At 38.4% G+C, this 23,032-nt stretch overlaps 1 protein-coding gene across 1 annotated transcript in view; it reads left to right on the top strand.

The window, feature by feature from the left end:
- Positions 1-23,032, top strand: part of LOC148865166 (CLIP-associated protein-like) — a 48,051-nt gene that overhangs the window by 13,221 nt on the left and 11,798 nt on the right. Inside the window, exons 7-19 of the mRNA XM_088980220.1 lie at positions 4,974-5,071; positions 13,226-13,300; positions 13,386-13,454; positions 13,624-13,709; positions 13,797-13,914; positions 16,673-16,771; positions 16,854-17,211; positions 17,426-19,242; positions 19,347-19,442; positions 20,901-21,005; positions 22,436-22,510; positions 22,614-22,682; positions 22,796-22,864. Coding sequence (XP_088836346.1) covers positions 4,974-5,071; positions 13,226-13,300; positions 13,386-13,454; positions 13,624-13,709; positions 13,797-13,914; positions 16,673-16,771; positions 16,854-17,211; positions 17,426-19,242; positions 19,347-19,442; positions 20,901-21,005; positions 22,436-22,510; positions 22,614-22,682; positions 22,796-22,864 — 3,134 coding nt within the window. The remainder of the gene's footprint in view (positions 1-4,973; positions 5,072-13,225; positions 13,301-13,385; positions 13,455-13,623; positions 13,710-13,796; positions 13,915-16,672; positions 16,772-16,853; positions 17,212-17,425; positions 19,243-19,346; positions 19,443-20,900; positions 21,006-22,435; positions 22,511-22,613; positions 22,683-22,795; positions 22,865-23,032) is intronic.

A 23,032-nucleotide genomic window follows, 5' to 3' on the forward strand; every position in this document is an offset into this window, starting at 1 on the left:
ATGTGGAAGGAGATAAAAGTTTTGGTCTTAGGAAGGAAAGGAGGAAAGGAAACATGTGAGAGTAATTTGTGTAAGGGGTGGAGAATAAAGTCTAATGAGGATCATAAGCTGGAATGTTAAGGGACTGGGTAGTGCAAGGAAGAGAGCAGTAATAAAAGAGGCCATTAGGAGAATAGATCCAGATGTGGTGCTGTTACAGGAAACTAAGAGAGCAGAATTTGATATCCAATGGGGGCAAGGAGTGTGTGGAGAGGTAGGGGGATTAGTTGGGTGGCTTTACCTTCTTGGGGAGCTGTAGGGGGTATTGTGACAATGTGGAAGAATGAGGTAGTTATAGGTTTGGAGGAGTTGATAGGGCAATTTTCAGTTTCCTTGAAATTTAGGCAAGTGGAGGATGGTTTTGAATGGGTGCTAACTAATGTGTATGGGCCGAATGATTACAGAGAAAGGAGAAAATTATGGGAAGAATTGGTTGACTTAAGGGGACTATGGGATGGGCCATTGTGTTTAGGAGGCGACTTCAATGTAATCAGATTCTTGGAAGAAACAAACAGTCCTAGGCAGAGGCCTACCACAAGTATGAGGAGATTTAATCAATTTGTTGATGCTTTTGAACTTAAAGAGATCCCACTGTCACAAAGGTGTTATACGTGGTCTAATCTCCAAGTCAATCCAATTTTCTCCAAGTTAGATTATTAGTCTCAAATGATTTGGAAGAACATTGGGGGTCTTTGAATTCTAGAGCACTTCTGAGGGTGACCTCTGATTATTGGCCTATTGTACTTTGTAAGGAGGAGGTGAGAAATGCAGGTCCTGCACCATTTAGATTTGAAAACTTGTGGTTAGAACACTCGGAATTCATAAGGAAAGTTAAAGAGTGGTGGTCAGAGAGCAACCCAACAGTAGAGTGGAGTGGAATGCGGTTTCATAAAAAGCTACAGTATCTGAAAGTTAAAATCAAGGATTGGAATCTATTAGAGTTTGGGAGACCGGGGGAAAGGAAGCATAGTTTGATTACACAAATTGAAGACTTGGATAGCAAAGAAAGGAGGGGTAGTCTAACAATTGAGGATAAGGAACAAAGATGGAAATTGCGTAAACAGTTAGAGGACTATCTTCTTCAGGAGGAAATAAGCTGGAGGCAGAAGTCAAGATGCAAATGGCTGAAAGAGGGGGATAGGAACACTAAGTTATCTCGTGCCATGGCAAGTAGCTGAAGGAGAAGAAATTCTATTTCAAGTTTGAAGATTGAAGGGGTAACAATTACTAACCAAAAAGAAATTGCAGGAGCATTTGTAGATCATTTTAGGTCTATATTTAGAAGGCCCCTAAATAATAGGGTTTGGCTTGAGGGATTGGAATGGCCAACACTGAAGATAGAAGATAGGGAGTGGCTGGAAAGGAAATTTGATTTGGAAGAGATAAAGGAGGCAGTATTTTCAATGGATAGATCAAAGGCACCGGGCCTTGATGGTTTTACGATGGCTTTTTATCAAGATTGTTGGGAGTTTCTAAAAGAAGATTTAAGGTTGGTGTTTGATGAATTTCATGCTAGAGGTGTGATTAACCCTGGGCTGAACTCCACATTTATTGCATTGGTACCCAAGAAAAGTGATGCAACCCATCCGAAGGATTACAGGCCGATTAGTTTAGTTAATAGTCTCTATAAGATCATCGCTAAGGTGCTGTCCATTAGAATCAGGAAGGTGCTCCCAGCAATCATAGCAAATAACCAAGGATCTTTTGTGAAGGGAAGGCAAATAACAAATCGGATACTTGTAGCAAATGAGAGTCTAGAGGATTTTAAGAGATCCAGGAGAAGAGGGCTGGTTTGCAAATTAGATTTGGAAAAGGCTTATGACTTGGTTGATCGGTCCTTTTTGTTGGAGGTGATGATTAACTTTGGGTTTGGAGACATCTAGTGCAAATGGGTGTTGGGGTGTATTAGGAATTATCACTACTCCATTCTGGTGAATGGGACAGTGGTTGACTATTTTCCAGCCCGGAGAGGGATTAGACAAGGAGACCCATTATCCCCTTTCCTATTTACATTGGTTGTAGAAGTGTTGGGGAGATTGATCTCCAAAGCAGATTCTATGGATTTGATAAGAGGTTGGAGAGTTGGAAGAGAAAACATAACACTCTTGTAGTTTGCAGATGATACAATTTTGTTTTGTGAAGGAGGGGATATCAATAGGATTAGAAATCTTAAGCTCACTATACAACTGTTTGAACAAATGTCAAACCTTAAAGTGAATTTTGAGAAAAGTTGTATAGTTGGAGTCAATATGGGAGAAGGGGAATTATGTGAGTGTGCAGACATTTTGGGATGTGTAATATCGAATTGGCCTCTAAACTACCTTGGATTACCATTGGGAGATACCCCTCAGAAAGATGAGTTTTGGGCTCCTGTTGTGGAGAGGTTTGAAAAGAGACTTACCAACTGGAAGAAAAACTATTTGTCTTTGGGAGGGAGAATCACTCTAATTAGGTTCACACTTGCTAACCTTTTGGTTTACTTTTTTCAATATTTAAGGTCTCGGTCAAGGTGGCTAGCAGGCTGAAAAAACTAACGAGAGGGTTTCTATGGGAGCCATGAGAGGAGAAGAAGGACCGTGGGGTTAGGTGGGAGATAATGTGTAGGAGTAAGAAGGAGGAAGGTCTGGGAATTGGGAATATAAGGAGCAGAAATCTAGTACTACTAGGGAAATGGTTATGGAGATTCTCACTGGAGAGAGAAAGACTTTGGGTTAAGATAGTGGGTAGTATTCATGGGATGGCAGATAATGGATGGGATTTTGGGATTCTTGCAAGGACTACAAGAGCATCTCCCTAGAAAGCTATTCAAGCTATTTTGCCCTTGTTCTCTCCCTGGATAAGGTATGATGTGCACTCGGGTAACCTCACTAAATTTTGGGAACATATTTGGGTTGGGGACTCCGCTTTGAAAGATCAATTTCCAGGCCTTTTTGCTATCTCTACCATGAAAAATGAACCATTTTCCTCCTTCCTTGTACCTTCTAATTCACCTTCTGGTTTTGGTTGGAACCTGGGTTTGAGAAGAGCTATCAGGGGCACAGAGTTAGATTGTCTTTTAGCCTTATTATCCGTTCTAGATGGGGTTTTCCTTGCTCCAACAAAGGCAGATAATAGAATTTGGACTCTCACTCCTTCGGGGTCCTACACTTGTGCCTTCTTCTTTAAGGCCCTATTACCCCCCTCTCCTATTGGTTTGTCCTTCCCGGTTAAAGAGGTGTGGTGTCAACCTATTCCTCCTAAGGTTGGGAGTTTTTGTTGGGAAGCCTTCTTGGAAAGAGTTAATACAGGGGATTTACTTCAAAGAAAAAGACCCAATAGATGTTTATCTCCTAACTGGTGTGTCCTCTGTAAATCTGATGGTGAGTCTGGATACCATTTACTAATTTCTTTTCAGTTTGTTAAAGGCATTTGGGAATGGCTTACTTCTTTGTTTGGGTGCAGGTGGACCCCTCCTTTGAATGTGCAAAGTTTATTCACATCCATGCCTCCCTAGACAACAAAAAGGGCCAAGATCATGTGGAGATGTGTTAGGGCTGCAGTATGTTGGACTGTTTGGGGGGAGAGAAATTCACGGATTTTCTCAGATAAGGAGAGAAGCTTGGAAGCGATCTTGGAGAGTATCCATGTTAGGGTGATACATTGGTTGAAAACTTTAGAACTGTTTACAGACTTCTCAGTTGATCAAATGATAAGAAATTGGAAGGAGATTGCAGATTCAGCTCCGGTGAAGAAGACCTCAAGTTCTTGTTGGGCACCTCCACCTCAAAGGTTTACCAAACTGAATTTTGATGGCAGCAGCATGGGTAATCCAGGGCCTTCCAGAATAGGGGGAGTGATAAGAGATGGAAAAGGGAACTTTTTAGCTATGTATTCCGGTCCAACTGGGGTGGGCGATTCTCTAAGGGCTGAGATTCTAGGAGCTCTTGAAGGGATCCAAAGGGCTAAGGACATGCATATTAAAAAACTGATCATAGAAGGTTGTTCTGAAATTGTGGTGAATTGGCTAAAAGAGGATAGCTCTAAGCTCTGGATTTACAACAATGAAAAGAGGAAGTTTAAGTGGATGACTAAGGACATCGAAGTTCATTGCACATGGATAAAAAGAAATGCAAATTCCTTGGCAGATGGGCTAGCTAGACAAGGGGTGAACAAAAACTCTCTTTTGGGCTGTGTTGCAAGTTTTTCATGGTTTGGGTGTACATTGGTATAGTAGGGAGTTAAGATTCTTTAGCTTCTTTTCTATGTAACTTTCTAAGTTCTCAATTATCAATAAAATTTACTGTTATTGATCAAAAAAAATTCAGAGGTAGATCAGGAGGGTGAATATTATTCATTGGAAAGCGTAAATAAAATCAGCATGCTTGTAAAACTTTGAATCGTGTTGTCTATTTTTATATTTGTTGCAAGTGCTAAATATATTTTCAAGTGTTTTTTTTTGTTATGCTGTCTAAAATAGTAAATGAGTAAATATTCACTTAAGATTCTCTATTTGGTTGTTTGGCGTTGGTACATTGTATTATGTATGATTGGAGGAAAACTTGGTGTATTATGCTATGTTGTACTGATCAAAAAGGGAAAAAAAAACTTGTTATGTTGTGAGCCACCAAATAGTTCGTTGTATGAATTTTAATCTATGGATATTGATGAAGATAAAAAGAGAAACAAAAGTTTAGTCTATGGATTGACGATGAAGTACCAAAAAATCATGGGCATTCATGGCTGGAAGAAATGCTATTAACCTTTCTTTTGCTGTTGACTATTGTGCATGGTTTATCATCTTTTGAACTGTTTTGGCAATTGAAATGGGAAATTCAATGTTTTTTCTTCCATGTTAGAATATGGTATAAATTTTGAAGATGGTCTCAAGGTTAATAATGTTTTTATGTTAGAAAATAGTGTTACTTATTTTTTTTATTATTTTAATGTTCTACCAGGTGCTGCTGATTATCCATGCTTTCCTGCTCTCTTGAAGCAACTTGTTGCTCCTCTGAGCACACAACTATCTGACCGGAGATCTAGTATTGTGAAGCAGGTTTGTTGGCACTTTAACTGGATGGGCTGAATAATTCACTAGTGGAAAGAATTGAAAACATACAACGTATTTGTTCTTTATTGTTCCATGCTGACTTTTTTGAATAGCCCAGCCATCCACTCCCCCAGCAACCCTACCAACTTTCACCAATCAGGTTTCCCCTTGATCAAAGATCACCACGTCATCTTTCTCTTCCCCCTGATATGCCAATGTTCAAAGGATATTTCTCTTCCAATTCCCAAAACAATCTTCTTGCAACATCTCACCCCCTTAAAAAAAAGTTAATCCTAGTATCTTGCTTACTTGGACTTCAGTTTCGACTATTTTTTTTTCCAAATCCATAATTCCTTCTATTTTCCTTGATCAAATCACTTTCTCATCTTTCTCTTCCCCCTTTTGCAAACTCTCCCTATATTTCACCCTTATCCCCTTGTACCCAAGGTTCTAATTATCGATACACATCGATATGGTGGATGGGCATATTGGGTGTTCCGAACCCATACACCACCTTTTTTTATTTTTTATTTTTTCAAAACCTGTCCAGAGGGATCGGTTTAAGGCTTTTCTACCCCCTGATATGCCAAAGTTCATATATTTTGCATATCAGTGGGTCACCGATATGATACATATTGGCCAATACGGGCCGATACATGAGAAAATCTTGAACCTTGCTTGTATCTCCCCTTCTCCTAACAATTATCTTCTTTTTGAGCACCAGAAATTGTTTCAAAATTCCTCTAAGGGGGCAAACTCAGTGTAGACATTAAATTTTTCATGGGCTCCTAAATGGGCCCTACCCCCATAAACTCAAATTTGCTCAAAGGCCTTAGTATGGGTCATTCAATTTGGACCATACCCCATACTCTCAAATATGTACATGGGCCTAACATTTCTGCTTTCCTATTACAAATCCATTAGCATGGTGGAAGGGTCCATCAGGGACCCACTTTGAAGTCAAACTTAAATTCAAATTCAATTTGAATTACAATCTATTGAGTTATGGAAATAATCCAACTAGAACCCATCTCAAGTCCTAAAGATGGAAATCTAGTCAATAATTAAAGAGAGAATAATTGATTAAAAATCATTCTCTCCACAAATGGTAAATTGCCAACTCTCTCCACAATGAGATGGCTGATGAAGAAGATGTACAACCACTTGCAGTAGTCTTGGCGGATGAGAGGGCATATTGGTTTGGTAGCGAACAGAGGGTACCTCAACGGGTGTTAGAAGAGGGAGTGGAAGTTTCAAGTTGGGTGTTGCCAAAGCTCCTAGGCATCGTAGACTTTCTAGGGGTGCCAATGAAGGGGATGGAAGGAATGACAAAGAAGTACCTAGAAGAAATTGAAGGAAAAGTTCTAGAAGAGAAAGGGAAAAGAGGGAGAAGAACAGAGAAAGAACTGTTCAGATTGGCTTGGGGTCTAAATGAGAAGGCCGGAAGTGCAAGTAGAAGTCAGAAATCGGGAAAGGGGTGGTGAAAGGTTGGAAGAGTTTTTGGGAGGTTTATTTTGTACATATCAGACTTAGAGTTTTAGTGTACAGATTGAGTTGCTAAAGATAGTGTTATGGAATATAAGGGGTATGAATTCTGGTCGTAGGAGGATGGTGGCTAATGCTTTTTTGAAAAAATGGAATCCGGGTATATTGTGTCTGCAGGAAACAAAGATGGAAAAATTGAATCAGGCAGTGGTGAGAAGCATTTGGGGGGACCACAACTGTGATTGGGCAACCCTTCCTGCTCAAAGAACTTCGGGGGGGGGGATTCTGGTGGTGTGGGACACTGAGGTGGTTTCAGTGAAGGACAAATTCGTAGGGCAGTTCTCGATCTCTTTATGCCTCCAGGCACAGAACAGAGATTGGGAATGGATTTTAATTGTGGTCTATGGTCCAAATGAAGAGGGGTTGAGAAGTTTGTTTTGGGAGGAACTAGATGAGACAAGAAGAAAATGGAATCTTCCTTGGGTCATAGGGGGGGATTTTAATACAATCAAAATTTCTTATGAGAAGAAAGGTCACAGAGAGAATAGGAGGGGAATGATGGGTTTTGCAGAGTTCATTAGGAGATGGGAGCTGGTTGACCTACCTCTGTTTGGAGGAAATACACATGGACAAATAACCAGGGTGGATTAGGTATAGGGAACCTAATAAAGAAAAACAAGGCCCTCCTAGGGAAATGGCTGTGGAGATTCCCTTGTGAGGAAGAAAGGTTGTGGCACAGGGTCATTAAAAGCTTACATGGTGATGCAGATAACGGTTGGGATGCAAAATTAGCCCCCAATGCAGCTCCATCCTCTCCTTGGAAGGCAACCTTTGAGGTATATCCAACTTTTCTTCAATTTATCAGGTTTGATGTTGGTTGTGGCAACAAAGTTTTATTCTGGGAAGACCTTTGGGTTGGGGATGTGCCTCTTATGTTCAATTTCCCAGACCTCTACTCTTTATCAAACTATAAAAACAAACCTGTTGCTAGGTTTGGTGTGCTTTCAGAATCAGGGGTGTCTTGGGATTTTGGCTTTAGAAGAGGGTTGAGGAAAAATGAGTGCGAGTCTCTAGTGCTGTTGATTTCAACACTTGAGAGGGTCTACTTGGACCAATCTATAGCTGATTGTAGAGTGTGGTCCCCAACTTCTGATGGTTTATTTTCCTGTGCATCTTTCTTTGGTTTGCTCACTCATATTAACCCTATGGGAGTGAACTTCCCAGTGAGAGAAATTTGGACTAAACCGATCCCTCCAAAAGTACAAGCTTTTTGTTGGGAAGTGTTCCTAGGGAAGGTAAACACTTGTGATGTGCTACAGAAAAGGAGGCCAAACAATTGCCTCTCTCCTCATGTGTGTCCTTTGTTTGGGATGTGGTGAAACTCTAACCCACTTGCTATTATCCTGCTCTTTTGCTTCTGGTATTTGGAATGTTGTTTGCTCTCTCTTTGGATGCAGATGGGCTCCCCCACAGGATGTGGTAAATCTATTCAGCCCCTCTTTCCTGTATCAACGGAAGAAAGGGGGAAAATGTATATGAAAGGCAGTGAGAGCAGCTACAGTATGGACTATTTGGGAGGAAAGAAACCTAAGAATCAGCTACAGTATGGACTATTTGGGAGGAAAGAAACCTAAGAATCTTTTCAGGAAAAAGCAAAACAATGGAGGGAAGTTTTCGAAGCCATAAAAATTTCCCAAGAGAGAACAAACAACATTCTTTTCAGGAAAAAGCAGACATTGGGTGAAGACCATGGAGATTTTTAGAAACTACTCCACGAATGAGATACCAAGGAATTGGGCTGAAATAGCATAAACAGATGTACCCAAAGTTCTTGAAAGCATGGAGTGGAAGCCACCAGCACGGAACAAACTAAAACTGAATTTCGATGGGAGTTCTCTTAGCAACCCTGGAAGGGCAGGCATGGGGATGGGGGTGTGTTTAGAAATTATCTGGGTGTGGTGGTGGCACTCTAAAGATGTCTGAGCAGATAGGAACAACGGACTTAGAAATTGAAGGAGACTCTCTATTGGTCATTTCTTGGCCAAAAACATCACATCAGCACCTTGGAAGCTCAAGTTTATTTTCAGAGAAATTGACACACTTGCAAGGAAGTTCAACTCTCAGTTTGGTTGGGTTAAAAGGGATGCAAATGGGATAGTGGATACCCTAGCAAAACAAGGGGCAAATAGATCTTCATTGTATTGGGCAGAATTGTGACTGATTGTTGGAGATTGCAATTTCCTATGTAATCTTTAGCTATTGTATCTTAATCTCTCTGTTATTAATGAAAGATTTTTACTGATAAAAATAAAATAAAATACAAAGTGGGAAATGGTAGGAGGGTTCTTTTTTGGAAGGATAACTGGTGTGAAGAGGGTCCCTTAAAAAATGTTTTTCTGGACCTGTTTGAAATCACCACAAACAAAAATGTTTGTGGCTGACTGTTTAGCCAAGTAAGGGGCAACGAGGGAACGTATTGGGCTCAGTTGTAATCTTTTTTAAGTTTTTGTAGGGTTGGAGAGGTCGCAGCTTGTGCCTCTCAAAGTGTCTCATGTAAAAGTTGCTTCTATTTTCTTTCTCTAATAAATTCTTCATTTATCACAAAAAAAAAATCACCACAAACAAAAATGCAACTGTTGCTGAATGTTTGGAAAGGCAGAATGGTCATTGCTCTTGGAACCCTCAGTTCAGAAGAAATTTAAATGATTGGGAGGTAGCATCCTTAATCAGATTGCTCCAGCTTCTGTATGACTCGAACATATCGGGAATAGGGGAAGATAAAAGAGTGTGGAGTTTTGAGAAGTCAGGTATGTTCTCTGTAAAAGCGTTTTTTAAAGCAGTTTCAGAGGAAGCTATATCTTTCCCAAGTCAGAGAATATGGGTTAGAACTGTGCCTTCAAAGATAGCCTTTTTTGTTTGGCTAGCCGTGCTGGATAAGATTCTAACCAAGGATATTAGTCAAAAGAGGGTTAGAAGTGGTAGACATGGCATGTCCCCTATGTATTGGGAATGTGGAATCATCTAGTCATCTGATGTGGTTAAGAGTGGTGGAACTATTTGGTGCTAAGCTATGTTTCCCGGAAGATGTTAGGGGACTCATGGAAGCTTGGTGGGTGAGTGGTCTGAGTAAATCTGGAAAGGTGGCTTGGAGTATTATTCCTGCAGCTGTTCTGTGGGCTGTGTGGAGTGAAAGAAATAACAGATTATTTGAAGGAATTCAAAAATCAAAAGGAGATGTTCTGAGGAAAATTATGGGGATGATCCACTCATGGCTGACTGTACACCCATTGTTTAAAGACAGACATCCAAGTGTTTTTTTTGAGTCTAACTTTTTGTTTGTAAGGAGGTAGTAGCTTTTTTGTTTAGGGGATTGAGGGCTGTATGGGGCTTTTTTGGTTTCTTTGTATATACTCTGTTCATTTCTCTTTGTACGGGGGTTTCTTTAGTTGATTTTTAATGAAACCACTTTACTTTACAGTTTTCAAAAAAAAGAAGAAAGGTAACTAGAGCCAATCAAATCTTTAGTCAATCAAGGCATACTTTCCCATAGATGGAAATTATCCAATGACTGAAGAGAGAATAATGGATGGTAAATTATTCTCTCCAAGAATGGTAGTAATTACAACCTTTCACTCTAAAACGAGTAAGGAGAGCTAATCAAATCCTTAATTAAGGGGATTAAGAGATTAGACCAGGAAATCTATAAATAGGGGTTCCCATCAAGAGGGAAGGGACTTTTGGGAGTCAAGAAGAAACTAAGTGAAGTTAGAAAGCTCTTGGGAAGAAGGAAGCACATACACCATCTTCTTGAGGGCAAAGCCAAAACTCTTGAAGTCTTGCAGAATCCTTTTCTTGATCAAGCTTTCAAAGCCCAATTGAAGGAAGCAATCTCAATCACTGTTTGAAGTACAGGAGCACGTCATCTGACCCTCGACTTCAACTCAAATCCAAATCTTCAAGTTATGAGAAGCACTGTCGGGAGAACCAGAGGTTCTATCTCTTTTGTAAGAGAGTTTCAAATCCAAAGAGTTTGTATCCCATTTATTTCAGATATAAAAAATCAATTTATTTGAATTTGTCTTCATTTTTCTTGTATTCAGAATTATACACGAAATTTGTGTCAACACACAGTATCTGATGATTACACCTCAAGGCGTGATCTTATGCATCTACACTGTGCTGTCCAATATAGCCTTAAATACACCCAGATTAGCAAAGGCAAACTTTCTACTGCCAGATGCCATTCGAGTCAGTGCTACATGGACTCTCCAAAATGAGTGTCCATGTTAAACGTTTCACTGAGTTGGTATTTTTCATCTTGCCAAACCTGACATGTCTGATACTCTGATTCTGACTCCCTTGTCTGAATCCATGTGGCATTGCTGTTACCAGATCTGATCAAATTCCCAACTGTTATGTAATGGAACATATCGTTCCCTCTGAACTGCCCCTTCTTCTTAATGAATGGCACTCCACTAGCATTTCTTGAAAGTTCTAAAACCCTGTACTTATACTATTGATCTTTGGTTTTGGCATGTTTGACTTGTACTACTATCGTCTTCCATGCCATTTAGAAAAATCAGTTGTCTGTTGTGTTATCCTTTCCCAGTCCCAATGATTTATTTACTTAAAATTTTGAACTCTTCTTTAATCTTTATTTGGCATTAGAATTTTGAACTCAAGATTGTCTAGATTAAGTATTATAATTGTTAAAAGTAGTAGAAGTGGGATAATATTTTTAGTTACTGTTTTTCTTTCTTATATCTCTTATTTAATTTATGGACATATTGTTATTGGGCCATTGGCCTACTGTAGTTTTTCATTAGAAAGAGGATATTAAGGTGAGGAAAAGAAAAATGAGTGAGGTAGAGTGATTAAAAAGAAATGTGGAGGGGGACAAAACTTTTGGTGTAAAGGCATAGGATAGTTGTCAAGGCATTACCAAGGTGATTAGGCACCCACCTAGGCTATTAAAAGAACAAGGTAGCCACCTTATTATTATATCATTATTATGGTTACATCTTTCTGATATGTTTGTTAATACATTTTATTGTATACTATAAACTTTGTTTTAGAGTTTTACTTATCCAAGGGTTTTGAGAAGGGAAAAGGAAAGAAAGAAGGGTAGAGAGGTTTCTTTTTTTATTTCTTCTACTCCTTTCTCGCTCTCTCTCTTACATTAAATAAAACAGTGGCTCTACTCTTGTTCTTTTTTCTTCGCTTTCTATCTTAAATTTTTATCATATTAATTTATAGCCTTCTTTAGCTGCTAATATTATATTTAATTGCTCTATTTTTTATATTTAATCGTTCTTTTAAACATTTATTTTTGGAACTATTGAAATTTAAGTATTTAAAATGCTATTGTCTTTTAGATATGACGATTTTTCATGTTTTGAGAGGAAACCTAATGTTAATAAAGGGAATTGCTATTTTTTCAATTAACATGCATTCTCATTGATATATAAAATAAAACTATGGAACTAACCAAAATTTAGTTTATTTATTTTATAAAATTCTTATTGCCTAGGTGTCTAGGGACCCCACTACTGTCCAGAATTGCCTAGATTCCTTGAAAACCTTTTTGGGATAATTATTTTGAAAATTTTGAGTTCCTGGTTGTGTGTAATTCAGATTGCCCTGCATGTTTTTGTGAGTCAATAATCACAGATGAACAATGCTAGATTGCTTTGGAGTTGAGAACTTGAGAGTGGAGACAGAGGGGGTTGGGCTTGGTGTTATCAATAGTATATCCATGAGGCTAATGGGATGGCCAATTCTTGGATGGGAGTTTATGGGTGGAGGGAAATAGGAAGGAGTAAATTATGTTGAGGTTTGGCTCTACCTGTTCAATGTCTATTTTCTTTTTATGTGTCGGGGGGAGGGCAGGTGGTGGTGGTGGTGGCTGCATGACTGAATCAATGTCTATTTTATTTAGGCCTTTGATGCCAGTGAGTTCATGTGTTAATTCCCATTCTAATAGAACTTTCTGCTATTTTGGGTTCAGATCGGATCAAGATGCAACCATCTGATTGAAGGTACCTTGGACTGGACCTGGTTGGATGAGTGGTTTAATAGGTGTTCTGTAGTCCAAAACCCCTGTTTGGGATCAAATAAGTTAGCAAAATTTGCATGAAATACTCTTTTGAGATTATCTGATAGGTATAGTGTAGTCTGAGACATATTCTGTGATCATATAAATTAGCATGTAGTTGATCTTTTTTTTTTATCAGTATTGTTGACTTTTTTTAATGAACAGAAAATCTACAAATATTTGTGTATAGTCTGTGGCTGTGTGTTTGTGTATGTGCACAAGACGAGTATTTTTTTTTGGTAATTGAAATGTGATTTTTATTATGTAGTTGTAAGAAAAGCATAAATGTGAATAAATGATCACATAAACAATTTATTTGAGAATATTAAGGGTTATAAAGAAGCCATTGCATTCTGACAAATGATTTAATAACTCTTTTTTTGATAAATTATTTAATAACTAGTAGGAGGCTCTAAATGTTAATTAGTACCTAAAAATGGCTTTAAATATGTTAAGGGGTGCTGAGATGTTCATTCCAGCTGTGGCCCTTAAGAGCATCGTATGTTTTTTATAATACCTACACATAAAATCCAACTATTTAGGTTTTCTACAAGTTGCTAATAGGGATTTCCTTGTTGTAGGCTTGCCATCTTTTGAACTTGTTATCAAAAGAGCTTCTAGGTGATTTTGAGGCGTGTGCTGAGATGTTCATTCCAGTAAGTTCATATTGTTCAGGTGGATTGTGGTTGTAATGTCTTCTAATAGCTGTTCTGACGTTTCCCCTGGAATTACTATGTTCAGGTGCTTTTCAAGCTTGTTGTAATAACTGTACTTGTTATTGCTGAGTCTGCAGACAACTGCATAAAAACGGTATACACAAGCAATAACTGTACTTGTTATTGCTGAGTCTGCAGATAACTGTACTTTATTTCACAGTTAGTTGCTATATATGTGTTATCATTTTCTGTGTCTAAACTTGTAGTTTGTGTTTCTTTTTTTTTTTTTTTCCTTTTGTTTATGTATCTTTTGGGGTTTCCAGATGTTGCGAAATTGTAAGGTTGCCCGTGTGCTCCCTCGAATTGCTGACTGTGCAAAGAATGACCGTAGTGCAGTTCTCCGTGCTAGGTATGATCTCGCATTTTATTAAATAGACAAGCAAATGGCTTTTCCTTTTTTTACAGTTATCATTTTTTTTCTTTTTTCCCATTGCAGGTGCTGCGAATATGCACTTCTGGTTCTAGAATATTGGGCTGATGCACCTGAAATACATCGATCAGCTGATCTTTATGAAGACCTTATAAGATGCTGTGTAGCAGATGCAATGAGTGAGGTATTTGTTGGATATGAGTGTAGGGAAGTGGAGTTGTTTTAATAGTCTATAATTATTATTTATATGGCTAATTAAAAGTTTAAAACTATGCGGTTTTGTAATATTCTAGCATCATAACACAGAAAAATTTCCAAACTCTAATGCTTGAAGCCCAATTACACAAGCAATATGTAGGCATCTTTCAAAAGCTGCAAAAGAAAGCTCTAGAGAACTATGAGTTATAGGGCTGCAGACAGTATCTGTTTGTCTGATGTTAAATTTGTATGCTATCCAAAGTTGATATTGTGTCAAATTTGTATCTATTAGTTAAGTTGGTTTGAGCATTTCTATGTTTACTAGAGAGTTATAGGTTCAAATCTCATAGAAGTTATTTTGTTTTATTTTATTCATGATGTATAATATCAAAGCCATTTCTAGTTCATTTTGTTTATAAAATATAATAGTGTTTTTTTTTTGTTTAATTTGTTAACGGTATGCAGTATCCTAATCTGATCAAAGGATCCATAACTACAGCCGAACCTACCTCGGCAGCCTCCCTCTCAAATGGTTAAGGAAAAACTTGACTTACCTCTGCAGAAAACTGTCATTGCTCTCACTCCTATTTACTCCTTCAAATCCACCTGAACCCGGGGAATCCATCCATGTCTCCTTTAACTCCTCCTTTGACTTCTCTGCTACCCCATAAATTGAATCACCCACAAAAGGACTTATTTTCTTCTACATCTCTGCAACCACCTGAGCACCCTCGATTTTATCTCCCCCGGGAACCAATGAACATTGAACAGTCAACCGTGATACAATTGATTGGTAACCAGGTGACAAAGCTTCACTATTCACTTCTTCGACCGACCCGAAGGGCTTCACAAAAACCTTCCCTTCTTGTTCAAGACCATGACATTAGGAGCCCTTTCTTTTTCCAAACCAAGGCTATCCTTAATTGCAAACTCAACCCCATCAGTTATAAGAGGGTTGACAGTAGGCCTTGCTTGATCTACTCCCCATGTTCTGTAGTCACTGAACCAGCCCACATAACTCTACTCCCCAAGTTCTGTAGTCACTGAACCAGCCCACTTAACTCTACTCTCCATGTGCCTTTCAAAAACTCCCTCTTGGCCTTTACTAGGCCCATCTGACCCCTTCTATTTCTCCGCCTAATCAGCCTTTCATCTTCTCCACATTAATGCTTCAGCTGATGTGTCCTTCAATTGAAGCTCCCACTTCTTTTCCATGTCTGGAATTCCAAAATTGCCCCCATTTTCAACCTTGATTCTTCCTGGTGTCCAACTTTTTGTTTCCACCTCCTTCAAACCCGAAAACCATCTTTCTCTGCTGAGATAGCTCCATTTGATCTGATCTTACTTACACCATCTTAAAGGATAGCTCCCCTCCACCACCACTCTTTAATCAAACCATTCACCCACATAGCAAAAAGCCAAAGAAGAAGGAATCACATGTATTTCTGTCTTCAATCAAGATTTGCACTGCAAATAAATCCTTCCAGGATTTTGTTCAATGATCAGCCCTTCTAATGCTACCACACACCACCTCTCCAATCACTCGAAAGGATTGTATGCACCATGCATGGACGGAATCCCAAAAGTACTAATCCAAACTAAGCTAGTGGTACCAACATTCCTAATCGCTCCATCCAAAGTCTTGTTCCCATGAAAGCACCTCTTCAGCCTCCACTTTACTGTTAAAGATAAAGAGAAGAAAACCTAGCATTAAGTCTTCTGACCTTGATTTCCTCCTTTGCTTTCCATTCGGCATTCACCCAAGCAGCAACAACTTCCACGCCTGGGTCTGAGTTCACAAATTTCCCAGCCAAACATCTAACAATTTTAATCTCTCAGTCAGATTACCAACTCAATCAAGCAGCATTTCATTCACCCGACCAAATTTTCAAGCTCTAGCATCCAGATTGAACATCTCATTCTGATGGATGTGGAGATTAGCTATCTCTTTTGTTAATATTTTGTTTGAGTGGATTTAGAAAACCTATATTTATGTATTAGTCAATGGCTACAGCGAAATGGCTTATTGCCTTAAACTTTCCAAGTTTCCCTCATATTTGCATATACATATTGGTTTATGTTTACCTCCATAGAGACGTTTCTTGGGTCTGTTCCCCTCTCAGAAAAAAAAAGAAAAGAAAAGAAAATTTGAACGAGAGCCAATATACTTTGTAAAGAAGCACAGCTATCTTGGAGTGGGTGTGAAGGACCCTAGCAGCACCTGATCGACAAGTTTCCTTGGCAAGAAACTTTTAGAATTAAGCTCTGCTTTATCTTCTTTCGGAGAGATATGAACTACTGATCTTGGAATGGCATGTGGGGTCAACCATGCTATGAGGTGCTAATTACTCAAATTGTGGATTTTGAAGCGTGGGTGTTCCTCCAGGCATTACCGTCATATATAGAGTATTTCAGTTCTTAGTTGTAACTTTTAAATGCTTACTAAATACTAATCAATTCATGCGGTATAATTTTGTTTCAGTGATTGTATCTTTTGCTATTGGATGCGATTTGACACATATCAGCCAATATGGTGTACCCTTGATCTATTTTTGAAAAAAAAAAAAAAAACTATGAAAAAGACTTCCATAAGGTACAAGGTACTGATATACCCCTTCTGACATATCAGGTGTATCGATACTTTGAACCTTGGATATGGTACCCTTGTACACGTATCCAGGAATCATAGGTCAAAACTATTTACAAGGCTTTATTTAACTGAGTTGAGTTGTCAAAAATTATAGGTACGATCAACTGCAAGAACTTGCTACCGAATGTTTGCTAAAACTTGGCCTGAACGTTCCCGCCGCCTTTTCTTGTCATTTGATCCAGTCATACAAAGGGTATTAACTTTCTTCTGTTTATCCATGACCTTCATGTTTTCATTGTTGAACCATGTGATTGATTTGATACATAATTGCACAGATCATAAATGATGAAGATGGGGGTATGCACAGAAGATATGCTTCTCCTTCACTCCGTGAAAGAGGTGTGCAGTTGTCACGTGCTCCATCACAGGCTTCTGCTCCTTCAAATTTACCAGGATATGGAACTTCTGCTATTGTTGCCATGGACAGGAGTGCAAGTCTGCCATCAGGGGCATCCCTTTCTTCTGGTCTGCTTCTGTCACAAGCAAAATCAGTAGGAAAAGGTACTGAAAGAAGCCTTGAAAGTGTGCTCCATGCAAGCAAACAGAAGGTTACAGCAATTGAAAGCATGCTTAGAGGTTTAGATATGTCTGAGAAACATGGTTCAGCTATGCGGTCAACTAGCTTGGATCTAGGTACAAATAATTTCTTGATTTCTTATATCATTTAGTAAAATGTTTTTTTTTATTTGTAAAAATGGTTATTTACATGAAATCGGTACTTTTGGAGTAACTTGAACATTATAAAACCACTATCCTAATGACTGAGACGTAGCATTATGTTCCTGGGTTCATCTTCAGAATTATTGTGAATGGCTAATTTTGTTACCTGTTATTGGCCCTAGTGCAGGAGTTGACCCTCCGTCATCTCGTGATCCACCATTCCCAGCAGCTGTTACTGCTTCAAATCATGTCACAAGTTCAGTGCTATCAGATACAACTGCACTTAATGTTGCTAAAGGAAGTAGTCGTAATGGTGGGTTGATTTTGTCTGATCTGATCACTTCTCAGATTCAAACATCCAAAGATCCTGGGAAGAAGTTATCTTACCTTGGTAATCTGGCAACTGAGCCTCTGTCAGCATTATCATTGCCTTATACAGCAAAAAGAGCTCCAGAAAGATTACCAGAAGGAAGTTCTATTGAAGAGAATACTGATATCAGGGGGAATAGACGATTTTTAAATGCTCATATTGACAGGCAGTACTTGGATACACCTTATAAAGATTCAAGTTTTAGAGATGCACAGAACAACTATATTCCAAATTTCCAGCGGCCACTTTTGAGAAAGCATGTAACTGGGAGGATCTCTTCAAGTGGTAGAAACAGTTTTGATGATAGCCAGCTGCCACTTGGTGAAATGTCAAGCTATATGGATGGTCCAGCATCTCTCAGTGAAGCTCTGACTGAAGGTCTTAGTCCTAGTTCTGATTGGTGTGCTAGGGTTGCTGCTTTTAATTATCTTCGAACCTTGCTGCAGCAAGGACCAAAAGGTATTCAAGAAGTTACACAGAGCTTTGAGAAGGTCATGAAATTATTTTTCCAACACTTGGATGATCCCCACCATAAAGTTGCACAGGCAGCACTTTCAACACTTGCTGAGATAATTCCAGCATGCAGAAAGCCTTTTGAAAGTTATATGGAAAGGATCTTACCGCATGTTTTCTCACGGTTGATTGATCCAAAGGAGTTAGTTCGGCAGCCTTGTTCTACAACCTTGGAAATTGTTAGCAAGACTTATGGTATAGATTCTCTTCTACCTGCTTTGCTCCGATCATTGGATGAACAACGGTCTCCAAAGGCAAAACTGGCTGTCATTGAGTTTGCTAATAATTCCTTCAACAAGCATGCTATGAATTCTGAAGGTCCTGGTAACAGTGGCATTTTAAAGTTATGGCTTGCTAAGTTGACTCCTTTGGCCCATGATAAGAATACAAAACTGAAGGAAGCAGCTATTACTGGAATAATATCTATTTATTCTCATTTTGATTCAACATCAGTCTTGAATTTTATCCTCAGCCTATCAGTTGAAGAACAGAATTCCTTGAGACGAGCACTTAAGCAATACACTCCTCGTATAGAGGTCGACTTGATGAATTTTCTGCAGAACAAGAAAGAACGACAACGCTCCAAATCTTTGTATGACCAGTCAGATGTTGTTGGAACTTCATCTGAAGAAGGATATGCTGGTGTGTTGAAGAAAGGTCATCTTTTTGGAAGGTATTCTGCTGGTTCAATTGATAGTGATAGTGGAAGGAAGTGGAATTCTGCACAAGAGTCGACCCAGATTGCTAGTTCTATCGGTCAAGTTTCTTCTGATGAAAATCAGGAGCACTTCTATCAGAGTTTTGATTCTGGGTCCCATACTGAATTTCTTAGTTCTAAAGGCAAGGATCTGAAGTTCAATGCTAGTACCATGAGAGAAAATGTTGGATCCTTGACATGCCGAACTGAAAATGTAGATCATAACATAGGTGTTGAGAGTTCTCTGTCAACTCCACGTCTGGACATAAATGGACTGATGAACTCTAACCGAATGGGAATGACTGGATTGACACTTGGTACTGAGGGTTCTCCTGAGGTGGATGTTGATCAAGAGAAACTGGCAGCAATTAAAGTCAGCTCCACTCCAGATTCAGGACCTAGTATTCCTCGAATCCTCCACCAGGTAAGTTCTGAGGAGAAACAGTATCTGCTCCATCGACTGTGGCTTATGGTAGTTATAGGAAAATTCGAAATGCATCATATTCATCAGAGATTTTCTGTTTGTAGATTGGAAATGATGAAAGTTCAAGCGCGAGCAAACGTACAGCACTTCAGCAGCTGGTTGATGCTTCTATTGCTAATGACCATTCTGTGTGGACCAAGGTATGATGTCCATGATATCTGGATATGTTTCCCTAGCATATGTTCTGTGGTACCTGATACTGTATGGGCATTTCTAATACTAACTTGTGGTGTTAAGACTTGTAAGATATTTAAAATGAGAAACTATCAAAAATCTGTAATTGTTTGAAGCATAGCTTGAAAAGGTTGACATATAATCATGATATATGCATATTAAGTGGGATACTTGTGCCTGTATATGTGTTTGGCTTTGGGATATAAGGAATGGAAAGTCATATGATTCATATCCCTGTATTCCAGTCATGTCTAGGTATCCATATCTGAGCATCATGGTATAATGTAAATGCAAGTTTTTTTAGTATGATGTGAATGTTTTTTTTTTTTTTTGATACGTGAATGAAAATGCAAGTTTTTTTATGTCCAAAAATATGTTGATCTTTCAGTTATTGGTTTCTGAAAACTTATTTATGCATGTACATTTGCATGCATTATGTATGTGCACAGTTATGATTATGCCACTGTTTCTAAAGTCTTAACAATGACGTAAGATTTTCAAAAATTAATTCTGTGACTGGTAACTCCATTTTATACATGCATGTGTTTTGTGATTGCATATGTATATGCATATGTCACTGTACAGGAGTTGAATCTGTTTGTATTCTCCTTTTTGATAGGCTAATCCTGCTACCATATAGGCAATTTCACAATACGATATTGTTCTGTTTACACTTTGTTTTGCCAAAGTATCATCCATACTATTAACTGATCCACAGATCAATTTGTGAGTAATTTTTATCTTCCCAACCAATGTCATTGCTTCCCTCTAGATATATTGATATTTCCTAGATCTGGTGGTGTTGTTTTTTAGCCATCCCTCTACCAATTTTGGATCCCTTAGTGATTTAGCCAGTCTCAAGCTTTGTAGTACTGTTAGCACCTTTAGCCCTTGTAGAGTCACATATCCTTCTGGCACAGAGAGTAATGCCATAATTACACCTTGACTATTTTCATCAAGCTGAACCTTGATGAAATCATCCCTCGATTGGAAGGTTACTAGGTATCATCTCTTTTCTGGTATCGTAGTCAGACTTGGAAGAAAAAATATATATCGTTGTACACAAGTAGGATAAACTAAAGGTGCCAACATGGTAGTTAGGGCTTGCCTAGGTGATAAGGTGGGCTACATATGTGGAGACCAATTTTCTGAAAGCTCTACAAGATTTTTCTTTCTTTTAGTTTTTTCCTCCTATTTTATGACTTGTCCATTTATGAATTTATTAGTTTTATAATTCATCTGGTTATTGGCCACTGCATTTCCTACAAGGTCACAAGAGTTTGTTCTTGATCATAATATCATTGCCATGACGAATATCTCTAGTTGTGTGTGTCTAGAAAAATGTTATGTTTTTTTATTCTGCCAATGCTAAGTGAAGTTATATATAATTTGTTGCTGATGATTTGTGAATGTTATATCTGCAGTACTTCAATCAGATCCTAACAGTCATACTCGAGGTGTTGGATGATTCTGATTCACCAATCAGGGAACTTGCTCTTTCTTTGATAGTTGAAATGCTTAATAATCAGGTCTATGTTGTATCTTTTTTTTTCCAGTTCAATGTTGAATTTATGTGCACTTTTGAAACTGTTGTTGCTTAAAACTTCAGTTCTCTTCAGCATTATAGTTCGTTGTTCATTTTTTTATTCAGTAACAGATAAGTCTTTATTAATAAGTTAATGGTAATCATATTGCAACAGTAAGAGGAGGCTAGCCTTCGCTAAGCCCTACAAAACCTCATGTTACGAAGTCCTTGAAGGAATCACACCCCAAAACATATGTTGTCATGTTGCCCACGTATCCCATGTTTAACTAGCCCATCTGCGAAGCAATTAGCAGATCTGTATACCCACATATACCCACATAGCCTTTTTTCAGTAAGTGATGATAAATATTGTATTAAAATAAAAAAGGTGAGATGCCCTCAGCCATATACAAAAGAATGCCCATAAATATGCACAGATCATATACAACGAAAGCCTTTGTATAATCAAAACTCTACAAAAATCAAAACACTATGGACCCCCTATGTCCAGAAAGGAGTTGGAAGGTACTCCCACAAAAAACTGTGAGCACCTAGCCCAACTCAAAACAGATCTCTCCACCTTTCATATGATGACCTCCACTGGAGCTGACAGAGATTCAAATATCCTTTGGTTACGGTCCTTCCAGAGCACCCAGCAAACAGCAAAAAACATGCTGTTCCACAGAAAACTACCTCTCTCCGAGAAACAGCTGCACCTCCAACCCAAAATTAAATCAGCCAAGGAGGAAGGATGGACCCAACACAACTGAAAAAGCTTGGAAAAATGGCACCAGACCTGATAAGTATATAGGCAGTGAATTGGAAGATGGCGAGCAGTGTCAGGGCTTAACCCACACAGAATGCAGGTTGTATCCAATTCCAAGCTGCGTTTCAATAAGGAATCAGCAGACTGAATCTAATCCCTAGCAGCCAGTCACACAAAAAAAACTTAATCTTGGATGAAACTTGTGCCTTCCATATCCAAGGCCAAGCCACCTCTTCTCACTTAAGCCAACACAAACTTCATAACAGTTTCTAGTTGAAAACAGACCCTCCTTTCCACTTGATGACAGCCTAACATCCCTTGAGTTGGGATTGGGCTGGACTTCATGCATGCTGCTCAAAAAAATCTCTAACCACACCTTCCTGGATCAGAGCTAAAGAAAAAAGGGTGGGGCGCACTCCTACCAAGGTTTGATCTGAACACCCAATTCTTGCGATAAACATCTAGTATCCCTCAAGGAGTCTCTATATTTCCAGGCTGTTCCTTATTCTGATTGCAAATCGCAACCACTTCATGACAACCCTTGAATCTCTTTCAAAAATAATTTCTATAGTTCAATTCTTTGGCTCTATGAAGTCCAAACAGCACTGTTTGCAATTCCTATAGTATGTTGTTCATTTACTAAACTTTCTTATCTGTGTAACTTCCAGAAAAACTCAATGGAAGATTCTGTGGAAATTGTAATTGAAAAACTGCTTCATGTAACAAAGGATATGGTTGCTAAGGTATCTTACTTTTTGGGAAGTTCTTTACATTAAACTTTGATGTGTGCCTATTGACATGCATGTTTTCTTTTTCTAAATGCAAGCTCTTGTATTGTTCATCCAGGTTTCAAATGAAGCTGAGCATTGTTTGACCATTGTGTTAACTCAGTATGATCCATTCAGATGTCTAACCGTAAGTAAATCTTAAGTTGCATCTTGTTTATTAACATACGAGCAATTTTAGGATTATTCATATATGAATGTTCACTAAACCCTCAATTTATGTTTTGAATGATTGTTTTGTAGGTTATTGTTCCTTTATTGGTTAGTGATGATGAGAAAACTCTTGTTACTTGCATCAATTGTTTAACAAAGGTATTGCTTTTATCATACTTGTTAGTACTTTGCCATAATTATTAATGTCATCTATATATTTTCTGTTTAATATTTTTTGTTTGGTAACTCATCAAGAAATTTATTAGAATGATATTACCTTACCTTTTCCAAAAAAATTATTAGAATGATGAGTGAGGATAGACATGT

The sequence above is a fragment of the Nelumbo lutea genome, chromosome 3 (genome assembly GCF_056320005.1).
Source record: "Nelumbo lutea isolate HS-2025 chromosome 3, American lotus-T2T, whole genome shotgun sequence".
Classification (NCBI taxonomy): domain Eukaryota; kingdom Viridiplantae; phylum Streptophyta; class Magnoliopsida; order Proteales; family Nelumbonaceae; genus Nelumbo; species Nelumbo lutea.